At 36.5% G+C, this 20,602-nt stretch overlaps 1 protein-coding gene across 4 annotated transcripts; it reads right to left on the bottom strand.

Moving 5' to 3' along the window:
• NEIL3 (nei like DNA glycosylase 3) lies at positions 1-20,195 on the bottom strand. Of its 4 annotated transcripts, none has more exons than XM_017816496.1 (11): positions 20,103-20,195; positions 18,086-18,201; positions 15,369-15,503; positions 14,107-14,320; positions 13,605-13,679; positions 10,923-11,089; positions 7,782-7,951; positions 5,250-5,652; positions 3,206-3,380; positions 2,224-2,380; positions 1-138 (listed from the first exon to the last, which is right to left on the bottom strand). In XM_017816496.1, the coding sequence occupies exons 1-11, from the start codon at positions 20,193-20,195 to the stop codon at positions 122-124; spliced, it is 1,722 nt and encodes a 573-aa protein (XP_017671985.1). In that variant the 3' UTR covers positions 1-121. The 4 variants fall into 4 exon arrangements, 3 of the variants coding, with proteins under 3 accessions (XP_017671985.1, XP_017671984.1, XP_017671986.1); XR_001875081.1 differs by lacking the exon at positions 1-138 and adding an exon at positions 2,683-2,836 and having other exon boundaries at positions 2,302-2,380; XM_017816495.1 differs by lacking the exon at positions 1-138 and having other exon boundaries at positions 1,241-2,380.
• Between the last annotated feature and the right edge of the window lie 407 nt (positions 20,196-20,602).

Below are 20,602 nucleotides of genomic sequence, written 5' to 3'. Positions count from 1 at the left end.
CTTGGTTGCAGTTTCTTTTTGAAAGGTTGAGTGGGGATCTATTCCAAGACAAGTTTTGTTGCCAGCTTTTTTTGGTTAAAACTTTTTATAACCAGCTATCAACCATAGCTCGTTAAGCAAGTTACAAAGTGCTGTCCTCTGCAAGAGAAAGAGAAAACAAAAGCTAAAAAAAAGCCAAAACAACCAGTATTTGCAAAAGCAGTAAGGTTTGTAGAGGCATCTAGTGAATTAGAATTCACTGTCTCTTGCATAGTTTCCTACTTCCCTTAAGTGTAAACGTCAAATTCCTCCAGATGTTAGTTCACTGTGATAAGCTCAATGTATCCTTACCCATTGTTATTCCCCTGTCTGCTTTTTCTCTCCTTGTGATGTTATACAACTAGGATATATAGCGTATAGCAAAATTAGGCTGATGCAAATATACCACCACTTCCAAACACATTTAAAAAAAAAACAAAACAACAAACATATGTTCTAGAAATACAAGAAAAGTAAAGTGATTGCAGTAGCTAATAAAAGCAGTTAATGCTTTAAAACTTGTATGTGTTATATGTAAACAGATACTCACTTCTTGTCTGGCTATTAAACTAAAATAAAAACATATAATAACCTAATTGTTATTTTTCAAGCGTCAAAGTTTGAAAAAGTCATTTAGCTTACAGCTTTAGCGAAATCTTAATATTTGTAGAAAGCAAGTAATCAAAAATGGTTGTATTTATTTTTTATTTTTCAAGTTTAACTGAACTACTGAGGATTTATCTCTGTGCAAGACATCCAAAAGCATGTTAAATTTAAAAATAATCAAACACTTTATCAATGTAAGGAATTGTACAAATACAAGTGAGGAACTGGTTAGATAATAATTTTAAAATTTAGATGTATAAGCACAAGCTAGCAGCAACATATTATTGTAACAAGAAGCATCATATAGAAAGATGGTAATGGGAAAAAATCAGTAGTCACCATGTGCAATAGCTTTTGTTGTTCTCAGGTGGAGTTGTGTACCTCATGAAAGATATATTGCTTCACGTAAGCAAAGTTTTAGAAGATTTCAAAAGTATCAAAGAGGAATAAAAAAGCCTCTGAATTTGTGCTGATTAGGGGAAGAATTGAAGTTTCACTTTCACCATGGAATGGAAGGTTTAAATTGGACTGAAGTTCCACAACTTTCTCAAGAGAACCAAGCAGTCCTTCCCCCCGTCAAAAAAAAAAAGGGAAACAATTCTGAAGTATTTGCATAGACCATAGACTGAAGGACCATTTCCAAGGTGCTTTTAAGCCTATTTCATCCAGACCGTTTTTGGTGGGAAGCAATACCTACTTTCCATTACTTTCTTTAAAGACTGATTGTGAATCAATAATCTATGAAGCTATGGCCATTATCTTCATTAGTCTCATTTTCCTTGTTATCTATAGTACTTGCTCCAAAGATGTGAAGAATGCTGTTTCTGCTTTATTTTTCATTTGATAGCTTAGCATACTTTTTTTACTTTTCCCCTTGCTTCAGCAAATAGTGGTAAGACAACCAAACATAAACTGAGTTTTAACCACCTCAGACGTATGATTTTATTATTCATTACACATGGATGTGGGGGCAAAAATGTTCAGTAGCAACTTGAATAAAACATTCAGACCTGAATTTAGAATATGTAATTTAGAAAACAGAAGTCATGTTCTTCATTTTAAGGCAGGTTTTTGTCTTTGTTTTCCAAATCTAAGCAAAGTCAGACAATTAACTATTGTAACATCTGAAGGGTACAGTCCATTGCTGATTCATTTTAAGCTCTGAGTAAATAAAGCATGAAGTGGTATTAATAATATATATACATAAAAATACATATATATATAAAAAATAATCTTTTTATTCACTTCTATTAAATACATGTTTACACTTATGATAAAGTCTACCAATTTAGTAGCCACATTACATGAAAAAAGAAAACAGTTAAATTTTTTTATTAGAAATACAACAGTATATATTGCAAGCTAAGTATTTATTTCAAAATTGTAGGCAGCATACAAGCAGTGTTAAATTTTTATAGGACTATGTAAAGTTACTCTTTCCAGATCTGCTGTTCTTTACTTTGGAGCTATTTTCCTTATTAACCAGTGAACAGAGAGAAAGTCAAAACAAACCAGAAATTACTATGAAAGTTGTATGCGCTTAAGACATCCTGAGGAGCAGGTAACTGTAACATCACCATCAAGGAAGAATCTGCATACCTGGCCCATTTTTTGCCCATTGGAAAAAGCCACACTGTTTTTCCTTCCCGAGAGGGCACACAAAAAAGTTCTTTCCGTTATTGGGACCAATCTTCAACACAGTCTTCATAATGCATCGCTTGCCATGGCAACAAAATGGAAAATCCAAGTCAGCCCACTGCCAAGAGAAACCAGGCTTTAGGCACACGTGATGGCTATTTTAGAACTGACAATAGAAACAGATCTACAGGGCATTCTACCCTAGAAGAAACTGTTCCTAGGAATTAGGATAGTTTTATCTCTTTTGTGATCACTATTTTAGATTTTTCTTTAACATCAGTTGCAACTGCACACACTTTGACTGGTGCAACTTTAATTGATGTTAACACATACTTTTCTTCAAATTAAGGCATTACAGTCATTACTATCTTAACTTCATCTATTAACTACTTGATAGTAAGTGACTGCCAGGTCACTTACCAGGTCAAACTCTTCTCAGACACATACATTCATAGCAAGGAGCAGTGGCCACCAATTGCAGCTAGGAAGGTCAGGTTAGGTATTAGTGCAACCGTGGGAGCAGTTGCCCAGGCAGATTATAGATCTTCATCCTAAAAGGCTTTCAAGATTTTGGCTAGACAGAAACATGGCTGATGATTAGATCTAGTTTGCCATAGTCCTCCTTCGAGCAAGATGCTGATCTGAACAACTTGTACAAGTCCCTTCAAACCAATATTTCTGCTATGCATATGTTTTACATCACAGGGAAGCAGATTAGGAGCATTTGCACAAGCAGGTCTCTTTTCAACAGTAAGAGAAGTAACTAAAACTGTAAGTTTATAACTACTATTATGGTCTTAGTTTCAATTCAGTGTGTGAAAGTATTTAGAATTACCTCAAACTTTAAATGCAATATATCTGTCCACAATTACAGATCACTGGGGCAAGGAGGCTGCAGGAACAACTGCTTATTATAAAACAAGCCCTTAAGTCTTATACGTACTTGAAAGTAGTCACACCGGGTTTCCCTGGGTAGAGGGCAGGAATAAAACTGCCTGCCCTTGTTTTCTCCGTCCTTTCTCACCACCCTGAGGCTGCAGAGACGGCTGTGTTTGCTGCAGCGAGGATGGCCCATGCTTAATGTACGAGTATCATCTGTCACATTAGCTTGAGGTGCGCTGTAATGACAAGTTACAAAATGACTCCTGTGAAAAGTTAAAGGGGTTACCAGCCAAAGAATTCTCTCCTACCATTACAATAGCTCACTCAGTGTACTTTTACACACAATGACAGTCAAAAAGCTTGCTTCTCTAATGCACCCTATTGTGTCTTTAAAGCTTAATGACTGCTAGGAGTAAAGAGACAAGACTATGTGCTTTTCTTGAGGTATTATACCAGTTCTCCCCACCACGTTTTAAATTATTCTGAAGTATTCAAATTCATCTACAAAACAAAATAAATATTACCACTGCTATTATACTCCCTACCTCTAATTCTGACACGGTTTAAAAGAGTATTTTGCTCTCGGTGGGAAAAAGACCAATACCAAGTCATTACTCCAGGTTGAAGGCATTTGTATGCTTCACAGAAAAGACTCCCACCCTCTTTACTAAAAAGTTACAGTAATGCTCCAAATCGTATTTGGACAAGAAATAGTCCAGCTGAGGGGATGGAACAGAGTTCTCTGAAAGGGATAAAGCTTCTCTCTTTCTTCCTCATGATTGAGATAGTCAGAGATTATCTGAATGCAATACACAAGGCTTCATTTAAAAACCATAACATGAAAAAGATGAATGCTCTGAAATGAATCTTTCCAATATATTTATAGAACAGAAAAGCAGTGATGGGACCTTAGTGAAAAAAGAAAATATTAATTCATTCTGTTCAAGCTTAGGAACTTTATGTTCTCTTCTATGTCTGGAAGATTGCAGTCCTGCAGACATCAGCAGTTTTCTTCCAATGCCTCACTAAAACACAAGAAGACAAAAATGGCCAACAGATTTTTTTTGTTGGTTTTGGTTGAGTTTTTTCAGTTTGTTTTTTAATTTTGTTTAAAACATTTAAGTTGATGATTTGCTACAACTACCATGTTTTCATGATCAATATTGTCTCATTTCTTCTTTGCAGTCATCTGTACTCTCAGTTATCCTGCCTACATCCTCAGTAGTCCTCTGCTGAGAGTGCAAGGAGAAATTATATTCATACAGTCTAGCCTGGCTAGTTAGTGAGATCTCATTTCAAAATTTGTGCTTCAACAATGCAAGAAGTAATTTCTGTATTTCAGAACAGACACATGACCAGGAATTTTGTAGCATATCATCCATATTTCATATTCAGCTGTAAAATTTACCACTGTAAGTGACATCTACCTGGCACTCCCATTACTGCTGTGTATGTGTGCCCAGCTTTTCCTTGACAACCCTCACAGATTCTCACATTTCTCTTAACTAGGCAATGAATGTGTCTGAACAGGGCTGTGTAAATAAAAATTCAGGATGGGGAGAGCATTAAAGTGGTTGTATAAAACGGGGATGAAAGTTAAGAGTAAAAACAGTGATGGAAAGTTCATTAAGGCACCTGTATAGAGCTTGCTATCATGTTGGAAAATGTTGGAAACTGGTAGTTGACAAATAATTTTAATTAGAATATATTCATTCACCTAGCTTCCTTTTGTAATCTTTCACAATGACTTCAAGATTTCTCTAAGCAGTGGCAACTACAGCACTAAGATCAAACAACTCCTTAGGTAGAACTGTGCTTGTTGACCTATTAAAGCTATACTGTACTATTCCATGGGAATAGCTGAACTATGAACAGCTGTTTAGCTAACAGCAGTATGGCCAAAATGAGGACTTTTCCAGTGACAGCCTAGGTCATTCAGTGCTATTGAAATCATGTTAAATTACAGTTAGCCTAGAATAAGTTACCTCTGGCAGAAATCCAAAGACAACACTGTCTGAGCCCAACAGCACAGTATTCCATTAATCTTTGGGGATAAAGTTTGTTTATGGGATTATAAAGACTGGTTTTTATGTTAGAATACATACCTGATTGCTATATTGTATTTGTGAACTGAGGGTATATGATCAATTTTCTGTTTCTTCTGTATGTGTTGGAAAGAGACAGGTTGCTGACATGAGGACAAAGCCAGAGCATTTACGTGTGTTGAGCAGTCCTTGCCTGTGTTTCCCTCTGACTGGTAGGCAGTGCTTTGGATCTGTTTACAACTGCTTTTTGGAGCAACACACTGAGAGTGTCCATCAGATATTTGGGTACCATTTCTCAAAACATCTTTGTTACCAAGATCTGTTAAGACAAGGGTTGTAGTTCCAAATGCAGTTCTCCTATTGATCTTTATTTCTGTGCTTGGTTTTCTGAACTCATTACAAGGGTACTTCATTAACTTTACGTCAAAGGCTGCAGAATCTTCAACATTCTCCATCTTTGGAACTAAGGAAAGAAGTTATTAGTTATAATCCATCTGCATAGAGTTAGACATTATATTTCTGATCTATATTCATAAATCATCATACGGAAAGTGAAAGAGCCAATTTACAATACCATCTTGAAAGATCTGTCACAGGTTAGATAGAGTACCACATTTCTTACACTAAGAAAAGCTCATGCACTTTTGGAATCATGTAAAACGTGTTTCAAGATAACATCACTATTGCTTAAACAGGACCAAATGTTAATAGTACTCTGTAAATGAAAACTACTGAACTAATAACCTTATAAAATCACAGGGATTAAAATATTTATATTTTTTAAAATAATCTTTTATAAACACCTGCAATGGGAGATCACGGGGTATGGTACCTACAAGTAGCAATGCATTATACATTTTTAAAGTATTATTTTATTATTGACATGAAAAGGAATATTCACTTGTTGGGTTTTCTAGTGTTTTCAGTTTTCCTGTCCTTCCCTTACTGTAAGAGGCTTTTATGAAGCAAGCAGTTCAGACATGTGCTTTGTGTATATTTCCTGACATGAACCAACAGTTCCTTCACAGAATCAGAGGCCTGCCTAGTGGGCAACTTATAGTGTGCCTCCCTCCTCTATCTTCCCTCCACACAAAAAAGAGGGAATTAAGCAGAAGAAAAATGGGTAGGTAAGGCGCACAGAAGGGCACACTCTCTCTAAAGGCATTCTCACTCAAACAAAATAAGAATCTCTACAGTTTACTCGGGACATTACTTGGTTCCAGGCTCCTTCCATTTTGCTACTGCCGCACAGTGAAACATATCGGTTTCAGTGCATTCAGACCTTTCAAGAAAGAACAGTAGCTTGGCCTTGTACTTAGCAAAGATGCAAGGAAATTGTGATATAATGGCAATTATCTGTGTCTACAGACTGAATTATTCTGGCTGTATGGCCAGCAGCTAATTTTACATACTAAGTACTCTGTTCTCAAAAATTGAAACATTTCTGCTGACAGTAGTTAATTTTAGAAACAATAAAAAGACAAACACTGAACAAAGTGAGAAGGAAAGAAATCTTAAGGTTTGAAAAAAAAAGAGGTAAGCAAACTCATCTTAAAAAAAATTCAAATATCACTCCTATGATGCAAAAATGAATCTTATTTTTTTAAAAAAAAGAATTTTTCCAACAGCATTCCACCAGGTCCAACACATCTTCAAATTCCAGGTCTGTTTTCAGTAACGGCATGTAACTAAACAAGTTAAACTTATATAACTTATAAGTCCAGAAGAAGGAATAAGATTTTTTTCAAAGCTTAAAATAAAGCATTTGTGCATATGACAGTATATATTTTAAGGTCCAGCTGACAGTATTAATTCCAGGGTAAATATTAGTTGGTAAATCTGATTCAAGGAACAGATTAAAATTTTCAGGTTTCTGGTGCTGATTTTGCAGAAGAATTATGCAAGATTAGCCTGTGCTGGCAAAAACTGTCATGAAAGGCACAAAGACATACTTTTATTGATTCATGACCTGAGGAAATGGACTTTAGCTGGTGTGAGATAAGAGTTTCGCACACATCACTCCATTCATAAAAGGATTAAGCAAGGAAGCAATACTTCATGTAGATAACAGCATTAGAAGCTCCAGCAAGAGACTAACAACAGATTTAGGTAAGAAGTCTAGAATCATTTTTACTCTGAACTTGGAGGGAAAAAAACCAGCTCCTGAGAAACTGACATCCTTTTAGAAAAGGGTACCAAAATATACTGCTCTTGTTTGCATGAAAGAATAATAGTTACTTTTCTGTCTGCTGTTGATTTTTCATTCAGACTTATGCAGCAAATTTTGAATGATTTTAAGAAGAGTTGAAAGTATGGTGATGTGTCTCACTCCTTGCCCCAACAAAAATAAAGGGTCACTGAAGAGAGGTATTTATAGAATCCCACCTGCACATAAAGTTGGAATACATTTTTAGGGTGTAAGACAAGACAGTTTCCATGATTGTCTGTGTAAGATTTCCCCAAATCTGACTTCAAATTAGCTAGTTATATAAATATGATTCACAATAAGACACTTCTACAGTTCTCAAAACTACATCAAAACCACAGTCCTCCCCCCTTTCCCAGCATAGATGCCAGATGACTCTTCAGTACCTTCAGGCCTTGAAGTCAAACAGGCATCACAAATTTCAGCAGAAGGCTTGTTTGTTAGGGTACAGCGCATACATGTCCACTCCTCTTCAGATTTCTGAGCTACGTGTTCATTAGAACATGACCCCCTGCCATATGCCCAGCCAATTAGGCTATTTCTAGTTGGCAGTTTGCTGTGAAACAAAAGAATGATGTTAGTATTTTCTGACGTTCCTTCTACAAATTGCCTTACACCATTACGTGCAGGGAGGCACAGGGCCAGAGAACAAACAGCACAGAGTGTTATGCCTGCCTATCATAGCTTGGACAGCATGTCATGGTTCAAGTTTGATTTTTTTTTTCTTTAACTCAAGGGCAAATCTTTCCAGATGCTGCACAAGTAATACAAATAAAAATATTTAAACAAGAAATTGACAGAAAGGTAATTATTAACTGAGGTACTCTCCAGCACAATGCCCCAGCCTCTCAAATTCCCTACCGTTTTCAAGTACTGCAGCAAAAAACTTGGTGAGAAAGGGAGACTGTTTCAGGGCTCCCTTGTACAGAACACGTACTAACAAATGCATTACTGGATGAAGAACTGTTTAGAAACTGAACTGCAGAAAGTCACATAATCTAGCAAACTAATTTTCTTGCTCTCATTTCAATGCTATACATAAGTCCTCTTTGTTATCATAACAGCCAACAGCACTGAAAGCCTTAAAAGTTAGAAAGTCTCTTGTTTGTCACTATTTGCTAGAAAGCCTTTTAACATGTAGGAGCCTGTTCAGAATTAAGGATCCTAGCTGTGACATGTGAGCCAAAGCCATACTCCAGGTACCTCTAAATATTTAGTTCTATTGATTTTCCTGTAAATTATAATAACTCCTATGTTGATACACTGATTTAGAATCATAGTTACTCTTTTACAGTCACTATATTCAAACATTGACAGCAAGTTAAATGTAACTTGAACGTACCTGTTCACTAAGTTATGTACTTACATTTTTAAGTACTATATTATCAACCAACTCACGGTTGACACGTTGTCAAGTGTTTTTCTCCATAGCTTTTGTGCAATTCTGGAGACTTCTTTTAATCCAAAGAATTTAGGCGCTTCAATTAATAATGCAAATGCTGTAGTTGGGAACATATGTGTGACACTCCCTTGACCTATCACTTTTCCCATAATTAGCACTTGCCATATCAGACTAGATTCCTAAGATAGTGGTAGAGATATCCACTACCTACCACATGTCTTCCACAACAGGAAGACTAAGGAGAATAATGAGAACTGCTGACACACCAGACATCCTGTGCTGCCGAGAGGTAGAACAGACATTACAGTAGCGTTCACCAAACTACTGTGGCTAGATAACAAAACAGCCAAACTCTAAATGTTAAAATGGGTATTTTCACATTATTAGATCAATTGTTCTACTCAGTTATCAAAAATGCTTTACTAGACTGAGTATATTCAGCATGTCATGTTTTGGAGTTTAATTCCATGTTGTTCCTCTGGTCTGTCTGTCACATCATGTCATCTCCCCCACTCCCTTCCCATTTTATGAAATACGGGGGGGAAAGTGTATTTTTAAGATTCAAGGTACATTTGAATTTGATGAGGTAAGCTTATAAATGGTATTTTCTTCATTTCTTCAGTTGAGCAAAATCATAAACTACTTGACTTGACCCGAGAACCACTGGGTTAAATTCTACAGTTTATGATCTGAAGCAAGTCAGTCTGATCACATGGTGTCCCTCAAGTCTTCAAATGTGAAAAGCTTGGATTAGTAGATAAATCACTTGAGCTACATATACTTTTACATAGTAATGGTTACTGCATAATTGAAAAAAGACCAGTAGAAAACAAAGACCTGACCATTAGCATAAGGACAACAAGAAACAACCTTTGTATTTTATAGCTACCATTACAATGTTTTTCACTGAAATACAGTACGGTTTAATTATTTATTTAAAAATACAATAACAAAACCCCAAATCACTACTTGTTCTAGAACAGAGAGAGAGAGATTTTTTTTTCCTTGCATAGTTTTCTCATTATCTGACTCAATGGAACATTGCTGTTTTCCTGTCCTTCTGCAATATATTTCTCATTATTGCTTTCTAAAAATACAGCAGATTGGGGTTATCAGCATGTGAAATATTTATCTTCCATGCTGGAATTTTCTATATTTGATCTGTACTCAAAAGTGATTTTTAAGCTTTAACCAAAATCCCTTCAGCCATCTGAGTCTTAAAAGAAGCTTGGAGCTAGGAGAGGGATTTGTGTGTTCCATAAATCTTATCTAAAAATGTATATATATACACACACACTAATGAAGGCAAAGTTTGCAAAGTGAAGCAGTATCTTATATTAAATTGACAGAGCTCAGTATAAAAAGGCAAAATTCTGAAGCCTCAGATGAAAATTTTCAAGAATAACATAGGTATCTAAGCCTGAATAAGATGCTTTTGGAACTTTTACCTTTTGACCCTTTGTGATATCAAATGCATTTTCTGCTTTCCTGAAATAAAAGGAGGAAAGCTGCTGCTAGCACAATTTATGTGGAACTCAAAGTGCCTCTATGGCACACCTATAGCAAAAGCTTTTTAAAACTGATAAGGAGGAAGAAAAGAAAAAATCCTAAGCCCCTACAATATTTGCTGCACTCTGAATTTACTGAAGTTTTAGTTATCCTCAGTATAACTCTAAAGCCAGAACAGCTGTGAGGGGGCTATCCTGTGAAAAGAGAGACACACAAATTCTTGCTTTATGCTATTCAACTCAGTTGTATGTAAACATCCAAGACCATTATATTGATAACACAAAGAACAAGGGGCAACTTTTCCAGTCAATTAATTTCAGTAAACAATTCTCAGTACTCTGAATTGTTTTATAATTCCTACACTTGATTAAAGTAATAGCTACTTCATGACAGATGGGGCCTTTTAAAGAAATAATATCAAAGAATCAAAGCTTCTAACCATTTTTAAATACCAATGGCCAAAACATTTTTCTTTTGCAAGGTGTCCTGTCCTCATCTAGCACAGAGTTTATTTAGTTATAAAATGCACAGGGATCCATTCTATTTGAAAAGAGATGTCCTCTTACTATATCAACACTTTGAGGTGCTTAAAAGTGTCACAAAATTACCATCATACCTGAGATTGACAAGCTGGGGATCCGCCTTTTGACACTGGGAGCAGAAGTAAGTCATCCTGTTATTCTCTCCTAAACGACACACAGTGATGTTCCCACTGCACTGACCACAGGCTGGGCGCTTGTACACTTTGTAGTGTTTGTAGAGTGGGGACCCAGTTTTGCGGCACTAAAACAGAACACGTATCAATCCATGTTAGAGACTCAGTATAAATTTTATGTCAGTCTGAAGCTAAAATAAAAATAACCTTACGTAAACTGACAGCTCAATGACTAGATGATGATTTAAGGCGCACTCATAAGGGCTATATCTGAATTTCATATTATTTTATGTAAAAAATTGACAAATCAGTTATAAGTGTCTATAATTCTCCACACAATAATAAAAGATAGACGAAAAAAACATAGTAGCATGGTGCAAGCAAATACATGCTAGGAACTCCCTGAGTTCAGCTGGACCAGCTAGCTCTGATTTAGCACCAGTCGTCTTTGACCTTGCACCTGTAGGAGTGTTCTTGAAGAGATAATAAGGTCCAACCAATGCAGCATAGAAAACAGAAATAAAACAAAGACAAACCACAAAATCAATACCACCTCCCCTCACCCCCAAAAGAACAAAAAACACACCACAGAGCTAGCTCAGACCTGATGCTACAATCTGGGTTAATCCGCCTTCCCAAAACCTAAAGAATTGTGCAATGCAGAAATATTCCAGGGATTCTGTAAATGTTGGTTAGTGCCCAGTAAAGTTCCTCAGCTTCATCTTGGCCCTGGCCATGCCAGACAACTTGGCTCGTGAAAAGCCACTTGGCAGTACGGTAAGCTCCCTAGATCCTGGCAGAAAGTCATATTAAATTAAGTACAGTACAAGCCCAAGGGCACAGTGGTCTAAAGAGTCTCCAGACAGCTGACAGGCAGGCACATCTCATGAGACAATTCATATAGCTAAAAGTGGTAAAAAAACAAACAAGAGCCCAGTAAAGATTCAGCCAACTCTGCAGAGCCACAAGAGTTTCTGCACTACAATAGCAATTTCTTGGGCACAGTTCAAACAATACCACAGCTGGCCCAGCAGTACCAGCTCAGTTTTGGCAGGGTTCAATAGCTCTAGCTCCATAATGTATGAAGACTCCTGGAGTTCTCCCAAAGTACAGGTGTCTCTGAGCACAGCATATTTGCTTCTGCTGTGCTTTTACTCATCAGCCTTGCTGAATGAGAATGCCTGTGCCGGTACAACCTAGTAATTCAATCAGAAGGAATTAATAATATATATTGGCATGAATATTCACAAACAGTTTGCTTTTTTCTCAGGGTTTACAGTCAGTTTCTTATGAGTAGTTTTTTTCCCATCCAGTTATGTAAAAAACAAACTAAAGCAACAGCTTTTTACACAAACAAGATTCTTCATCTTTGCACCTGTAATACAGTATGATTAGTACAAACAATCTATAACAATATATAACAATCTATAACAATAAAAAATTATTAAGCACTATGCCTCATATTATCATATTTTCATTATGCATTTTAAGGAGACTTAGAAGGAGAGGCCAACTCTTAAAAGCACTTAACTGTTGAATACTTGCCAAGTGTTGATTGTAAAAGTTTTAAAAATCGCTACACTGAGCAACAGAAAGTTTAACTTTTTGTTAAGACTTGTTTATTACCAGTATAAAAGCCTGTGACACATTTAGATTCCCTAGTATTATAGTTGTTGTAGAACTACATGCTATCTCTTTATTGGTAGACTTCACTGTGAAGTTTGGAGAAAGAAAAGATTTCCATAGCCAATAAACTAAAAGGACTCTTCAGTGGGTTGGGGGAAAGAAAAGTTAAGCAGACCAACTGATTAAACAAATCACATTTTTCGCCTTAGTGATTGAAAGATGGCATTAGGAACATTAAGTACTCTCCTCCTAACCTACCAAAAAAACCAGGTTTTAGCAGCACTAGCTCCTTGCTTTCATGAAGACCAAGAGAAACAGACACGAATTTCACCACTGCTGTTCATTTGTTTGCATGCAGCTTAAAGAAATAAAATGTAGAAGGATTAGGTCAAGTTCTCTCTTTTTCTATTGTGGAAAGTTAAAGAGCAACGAGGACTTATAGACTTTACAGGGGAAGAAATTAAATCCTACTGAAGTTGTGACAGTAGTGAGAAACTGTAATTTATTTCACTTTAGCAATGAAAACCATTGTTTCAGTTAGGGAAATAAAATAAGCTGTTAGCAGTTATGATCTATTTAGTTAAATAAATATACTTGCTATTTAAGTTTCATAAAGGAAGCCACATGAATTACCTTCATAATTCTCTGGGGCAATCTCTAGTTTCCAGTTTTAAGAGTGACCTTTATGTTACCTGACATATAAGTTTGTGTTTAACCTACATCAATTCTGACATGTTCAGAGTGACGTTACAGCACATTCACAGAAAAACTGAACTGGCCTTCAGGCAACATCTGTGAAACTTTTCTGGGCCAACCCGTGCATACTTTTACAATCTTGACTCCTCCACTTTTCCATCATTTGACAATTCACAATTAATAAAGAGCACACAATTCAACATTCCTATTCATGGAAACACTTGTCCTGTTGCCTCTTTTTACTGTTTTCACTGGATGATCACATACATCTAATGTGCCAGAGTCACGTTTGGGAGGCTTCTCAGAAACATGTGCCAATACCTTATAAAAAAGCAGGGTAAAATCACGTGTCATTTTCACCAAGTGACGTATATGCTCATCTGTCAGTTGGCAAACCTGTGAGAAAGACAAGAATGATTTTTAGAATATTACAATGCTAAGGGACAACAGAAAAAAGACCTATTGAGGCAGGTGCACTTTGAACACTGATATGGAATTGCACTGCTTTGTGTTATGATAATTCTGACTGCACATTATATGTATCATCTCAGTAAAACAGTACATGTTCACATTCTATACCACACAAACTCACTGCTTGCATACCAAACAATGTGCATTCCCTCATCCAAGGAAAGGACTTGGTAAAAATTTCAGTTGTCTTCCCCTATATAGACCAAAGAGTTAATGACCACATGAAACACGTAGAGTTAACAACTCCTACTTCCCTCCTAATATCTTCATGAATTCTGATACAACCTAATATCAGAGGCTCTTTCTTAATACTTAGATGTCATTAAAAACCATCTTGAGACATTTCATTCACCTTAACAGCTGGATGAAGACCACTATCAAACAGTGCTTCATTTTTTATGATATTTCCCACTCCAGGTAATACTGCTTGATCCAGTAACACATCACACAACATGCGAGTTTTGTGCTGCTTAATCTCACTTTCTGCTCTTAAAAAGCTAAACTTTGGAGAACAGACATCCAAGCTTTCCATCATTCTCACTTTCCGCTCACTCTCAGCTGCATTTCTGGAAGAGAAAAAATTCATTAGGATTTATTTTTGTTTTAAAAATATTCCAATATAGCAGCACGGTTTTAAAAAAGAACAAAATAAAGTATTATAGAACATTATATGCAGATAATAGAAACCATGAAAATACCAGTGACAGGAAGAGGCACAGAAATTACATTAGCCACCCCTTCCTGTGTTTGGACCATCAAATATAACAAACTGGTAACATGGTCAAGAAGTTACAACATATTATATGTGTATATATATATATATAATATATGGTATATATAAATAAACTACAATAATGATAAATAAACTACTATATATAATATATATATACAGTAGTAGTTTATCACTAGTAGTTACAACATGACCATATATATATTTATATTTTTAAGATAAATTTTTATTTTATTAGGTTAAGCATAATCATTTAAAAATAATACAGAACAAGATGTCTCAGGCTTACATAAGCTTTTATGTTTTGTAATTTTAAATATGCATATATAAGTTATTTGAATTTACATTTTCCTTTTCTCTCAAGAGCCTCAAACAATTTAAAATCAAGCTTGCTGTAATTTTTATTAGCAGTGTGAAGTACAATGGTGATAGACATAAAGATCCACTTAATGTAAATTAGAACAATTATACCAATTTGGCTCCAAAAAGAAATATAAAAACCCAACCTTGGGAGCATAAAAATTTGAAGCCAGTAATCATGGCACGTTGTTACTCTTGTTAAGGAAGCGAGACGTTCATGGAAAGTAAAGGAGCAACGGAGTTCAGCATTCAGATTTAAGGACTGAATTAAACCAGACTTTCATTCCCAGTCTTGACACTACCTAATGGGACTACAGCATGCAACTACATTAACTGTATGTAAGCTCTGATACAAAGTAACAAAACTAAATTACCATACCAATAAATATGATATGTTTAGAAAGTTTTGTCTTGATAGTATCCAAGCACTTAACAATTTGTGTGTGATTATTCATTATGTTCTTAAAAGAATGTTATAAAAATAAATAAATCAATCTGTTCAATTTGGTTAGTTTCTGCTTTACCTATACTCTACTGTCACATCAAAAAACCAAACAGTATCCTCTGTAAGCTGTATCTCCAAAACTGGTAGTACTCCATTTCTGTCTTTGCTTCCATCGGGATTAATGCACATGGAACCGTTCATACCAAAGTGAATCCTTGGAGAGAAAGAGAGCTTTTATAGTTATTTTAAGTTAACAATGTTTCCAAGCATAACACCAGTCTATTTTTTAATTTATGAACCTTGCCTAACCAAGTCAGTATATATGTACATTAATTCTATTTATTACCAGTAACACAGCAACAAACTATTTGCTTACATAGTGCTCAATTACTAGAGAATAAACAACCCTCCCCAAATCAAAACCACTCCAAAACATGGCAGTTTTCCAGCAATCTTCAGAATTCATTACACAGAAGTCAGACCTGATCATTAAGTAACACACTTTTCTGGTGTGCTGCACTTAGAATTTTTTTCACTTGACATGCTGGTCTTCCAACATAGGTTCTTAAACCTTCAGGGAGCCTGAAAGAAATGAAGCCACTTTACCAGACAATTTTCTGTTAAATCAGGCAGAATTCATCTTGTATGAAAGGAAAGATTTCAGTCCACACATTGCCAACCCTGTTATCACATCACAACTACATCCAATAACACCATAAACAAAGTAATTAATATTTGCCATATGCTTTCCTTTGTTTACAGGCAAGGCAAAGGCTGCAGGTCGATTAAAAATTGATAAAAGAAATAAAACGAAAAATGCACAGATGGCAAAGTAGCAGAATAGACTCTTTTGAGCATTCATTTTACAGATCACTAATGCTTTAAGAGGTCTTACATATTATAATATATTCTACCAGGAGCTAGTATGCTTGAGCAAAGGACAAGTTTGACTATTATGTCATACATTTTACTTATTACAAATTCACCTGGTACATTCAAGTCCAAAAACCCATGTCCTACTACTATACACTGTATATCAGAAAAAGTAGATAATTTTGTAGTTACAAAAAGATTTAGCAGACTAAACTACATAAATGACGAAAAAAATGCAGCATATGGTGTATATTTCCTTTCAACCCCTCTTTGTTACATTTCAGGAAGGACAGGCATTTTAAATATTTACAGATGGGTTAAGACATGTCATTAAACATAGTCTTAAGGGCAACTCTCTAAGTAACTTCCTCATAGCATTTATTTTTTTCAATTTTTAAAAACCTGTGTCTTTCCAAAACACTCTTCTTACAAGTCAGTTGGGATACAGTTGGGATACAGTTGTTTCAGCCACTTTTATTTTCAATTGCCATTTTCAATTCACAAGTGCCATGAACAGTACTGCACAGGCTTAACTAGCCAAACTTAGTTTTAAACTTGGACAAACTTCTTTTTAAACCAAACTCTTGCATCTTGCTACCAAATGGTAATGTACTAAATGCTTCCAGAAAGTTATTTTTAAGATATGGCATTTACATTAATAGCTGATGGTTTCATTTACCAAGCTCCAGTACACTGTTTAAAAGGAGCATTAAGAATCACAGCTATTAGCTATCTTAGTGACTTGCCAGTTCATGACTAGAAAAAATAATCGAGCCATTACTACATGTTTACATTCAATAGCCTTAAGAAATCTATAAAATTTCACTCTGAAGTGTTTCATTACCTTTGATGTCCTGAAATAGGGCAAAACAGAAGCCTACTAATTTTAACTACAAATAAAAAAGCCATGCTAACTAAACCTAGGGTCTGTTATTCAATGATAACTAATAGTAAGGACTTGATGACTTTGTTGTTGTTTTAAAATGAACGGTGAGACTTTAGAATTATTTAGTGCTACACAATATTGCAAGGATCTGCTTATATTTAAAACATTTTTCCAGGTAAAAATAAAAGATTTCCGGCAGCTCAGACAGGCTACAACATAGAGATGCAAAAAACAGTGACATTTCACATTATCACGTTCTAAGGGCTAAGATACAATTTCAAGTCAAGACAGTGGATGTCTTTCCTTTAAGGGATTTGGAGTCAACAATTACTTCTTTCCTAAGAATATTTTAGTCCATTATCAGTTATGTAAAAACATATGTGCATTATCAATTTTCAGAAAATTTTCTAAACCATTCATCACTCCAAATTACATTAATAGCAGACCATAGGAATCTAGCTCAGAGCAAGATCTCTCACATAACTATATCATTTCTATGGCAAAACACTCAGTTCTCAAAAGACTCTGCTGAACAATTTGCAACTACCAAAGAATCTTTTTCAATTTTCATTGATTATTTAAGTGACTTTCAAGGCAAAAAATCAAAACAAAACAAAATTTATTTTCTTCAGTAACTTTAATGACCCTGTTTAAATGGACATCAAAAAGCAGAAGTACTAATTTCTTCAGGTGTCCTTGCTCATCTGTACCTCTAGAAAAAAAAAGCTTCTAGTGCCTACCATGGATTACAAATACATTGAATTAGAGTTTCTAATTACTGTCCACAACATGGCAACATTTCAGAAGTATCTTCCTCGTATGCAAGTCAGGTAAGCAGTAGCCAAACTGCATAAAACAATTTAATGGCCAGGTTAACTTCTCCCACCAGGAAGTCACTCCCCACTTGAGAAAATCCAGGAGAATAAAATTAGTTAATTACCCTTCATGGCCCAGTCTTTCACGAGATGTGTCTGACATTATTCCAGCATGACTACCAGCTTTTTATAGGTAATCTTAGCCTTTTTCTCAGTTCTTACCTCAAGGCTTTCTGATCAAAATACATAAAAAGTTCCTTTCCCAATGTCTCCACACCCCTGTAAATGTGTCCAACAAGGAAATCATGACCAGAGATTCTCCCCTCACTTGCAGCAGTCTGAAAAATGAGTACATACACACACACACAAAGATTAAAGAGAATTTATACTGCTTTGATTCTAGCATCAGCACACATTCAGCAAGCAGATGTATGAACTAATTTTTCAACTCAGACAACATTAACTATTTTCTCTTTAGGCTATTCTACCAAAAACAATGGGACTATTAACCCAGGAAGCAGTCACTATTTTTAATGCCATCATGACTTAGCTCAATTTTTTTCCTAATTGAAACAATACATCTTTTTCTTCAGGGTATTTTACGCCTTTTCCTTCAAGTCATGAATTTACAGTAAGAGTCTCAGGCTGGTGTAAACTAAATAGATACAGTTTGAATATTAAAAACATATCAGAGTGTCAATTTTGCTATTTGCAGTTGTATATTCTTCTCCAAATGCTGATAATACGCTTTCAGTGTTTCAGACAGGAAACAGAAAACAGTGTTTCACATTTTCACAGAAAACCCTCCACTGAGCCCACAGAGATATTTCTCTCCTCCTACTAGTTTAAAGTCTAATCTCAGAAGCAGGTGAACAGCAAGGGGGTCACTACTAGAAGACAAGACCCTTAGGATGATCATTTGCCAATGAATAGAGTCTGCCCTGAGGTGACTTTTATTGTACAAAGCTATGAAGGAGTCTATTTGAGGCAATGAGAATTCTTTTTTGAAACCTCAGGAACATAACTCTTTAATTTAAAAAGCTTAGTCCTGAGAGATATAAACCTATAAAGACTAATCTTTGACATACCTTAGACAGATATATCTTGAACCACATTCTTCCATAAATTGTTATTTAATTGAAGTACTATCTTATCATGCCTTAATCACAAACTCCTTATGTATACTGAAGATGGGGAAAAATTCCCCAGCTTTTGTCTGGAGGCATCCAATATACTTACTTGGGCCACAAGCAACAGAATTTTTCACAGATGAGCAAAACCAGACATGAAAAAAAATACCCTAGCTACCTCTCTAATCAAAACCAGAGGTTTGTACCTTCACAGCTTATCAGCTAAGGCCTGCTTACTGACATCCTGACATCTCCACCTACTAGAAGGTCCCCTGGCAGTTTTATACTAGTGAATTATTTTATGCTGTCAACAAAAAGGATAAAGATTAGTAGGAAAACTACGTATTGTGTACATTGAAAGCCGATGTCACACCCTTTATTTAAATACTTGGTCTAATTAGAATTACTTTAAAAAAAATATAGAAGTAAAAGCTCCCTTTCTGCAGGTTAACATGGTGCTAATAACACCAAGGCTGTGGGTTTGAACCCCATTTGGGCCATTCACTTAAGAGCTGGACTTGATGATTTCCGTGGGTCCCTTCCAACTTAGAATATTCTGTGATATCTGTGAAACATGTACCTTTCTCCCTTGTGTTTCATTCACACTAGAATCACAGAACGTTTTGGGTTAGAAGGGACCTTAAAGATCATCTAGCACATGCAAAGACTTAAGCGATTGTAAAAAAATTAGATTAGTAATAACTTCCCTAGTATTTCAGGCTTCCTGAAGCAAAGCGATATTTTTAAATTTACCAAAGAGAACCAGAGCGATTCTAAAAGTTTTCACTCATAATTTCCTAAAGCTCCTGTTTCTACAGCTTCAGCATCTCTTTACACAGCCGACCTGCTAAGGCCTATTTATTTACTTTGTTGATGACAAGGATATTTTATAATTCAAAGGAAGAACAGAGATAGTATTCTCGGACGACACCCACCACCACCCACAGATCACGGCAGCCGGGGGCCAGGCGGGGAGGCACCAACCAGCCCCCTGCGCTGCGCTCAGCCCCAAGGAGCTCAAGCGCTGTGAGTCGCCGCCCGCGGCGGCTGTCCCGGCCCGCCCTGCCCCGGCCGCCGAGCCGCTCCCCCGGCCCCGGCCCCTCACTCACGGCGGCGCTCCGCGCTCCCCGCACGGCCTGTCCCCGCCGCAGCCGTGCCCGCAGGCGCTCCCCGCAGAGGGCGCAGCACGGGCCCTCCACCATGGCCGCCCAGCCCCGCGCCGCCGCCTCCCTTCGAATCTCCCGCTCGCCCGGGGTGACGCTGCCACGCCGGGGGCCGGGCCGCCTCCGTGCGGAGGAGATGCACCTCACATCCTGTTTGTTTCCTTCAGAAGTGTGAATCTGTACTGCTCTCAGATACCTCATTAGCTCTTGCAGTCTTCCTAAAGCTCTCTCGCAAGTGCACCTTCCTTTAAGACTTACTTGATACACATTTAGAATTTAATTTCAGTCTTTAAAAAGTAAGTATTTAATATGTTTTTGCAGTCAGTCCGGCTTTACGCAAGGGAAATGCTCCTTTCCCTGCTGCACTTGAAGCAAGAATAGGCATAATGAACTCTACGAGCTCTAAGAAATTTGAGGAAACTTGAAGTATAAGGTAGAACATTAGA

This window comes from Lepidothrix coronata, unplaced genomic scaffold (assembly GCF_001604755.1).
Source record: "Lepidothrix coronata isolate B3197 unplaced genomic scaffold, Lepidothrix_coronata-1.0 Scaffold56, whole genome shotgun sequence".
In the NCBI taxonomy this organism is placed as follows: Eukaryota; Metazoa; Chordata; class Aves; order Passeriformes; family Pipridae; genus Lepidothrix; species Lepidothrix coronata.
This window is presented reverse-complemented; position numbering and strand designations above follow the sequence as displayed.

Bases quoted from the DNA above. Each gene is read 5' to 3' on its own strand.
- NEIL3 (XM_017816495.1), bottom strand. From the start codon at position 20,195: ATGGTGGAGGGCCCGTGCTGCGCCCTCTGCGGGGAGCGCCTGCGGGCA. The intron at 7,952-10,922 runs GTATGATGGTAA...TTTGTTTCACAG, and splicing joins CCCCAGCTTGTCAATCTCAG to CAAACTGCCAACTAGAAATA. The intron at 3,381-5,249 runs GTATGTATTCTA...TTGTCATTACAG, and splicing joins AAATACAATATAGCAATCAG to CGCACCTCAAGCTAATGTGA.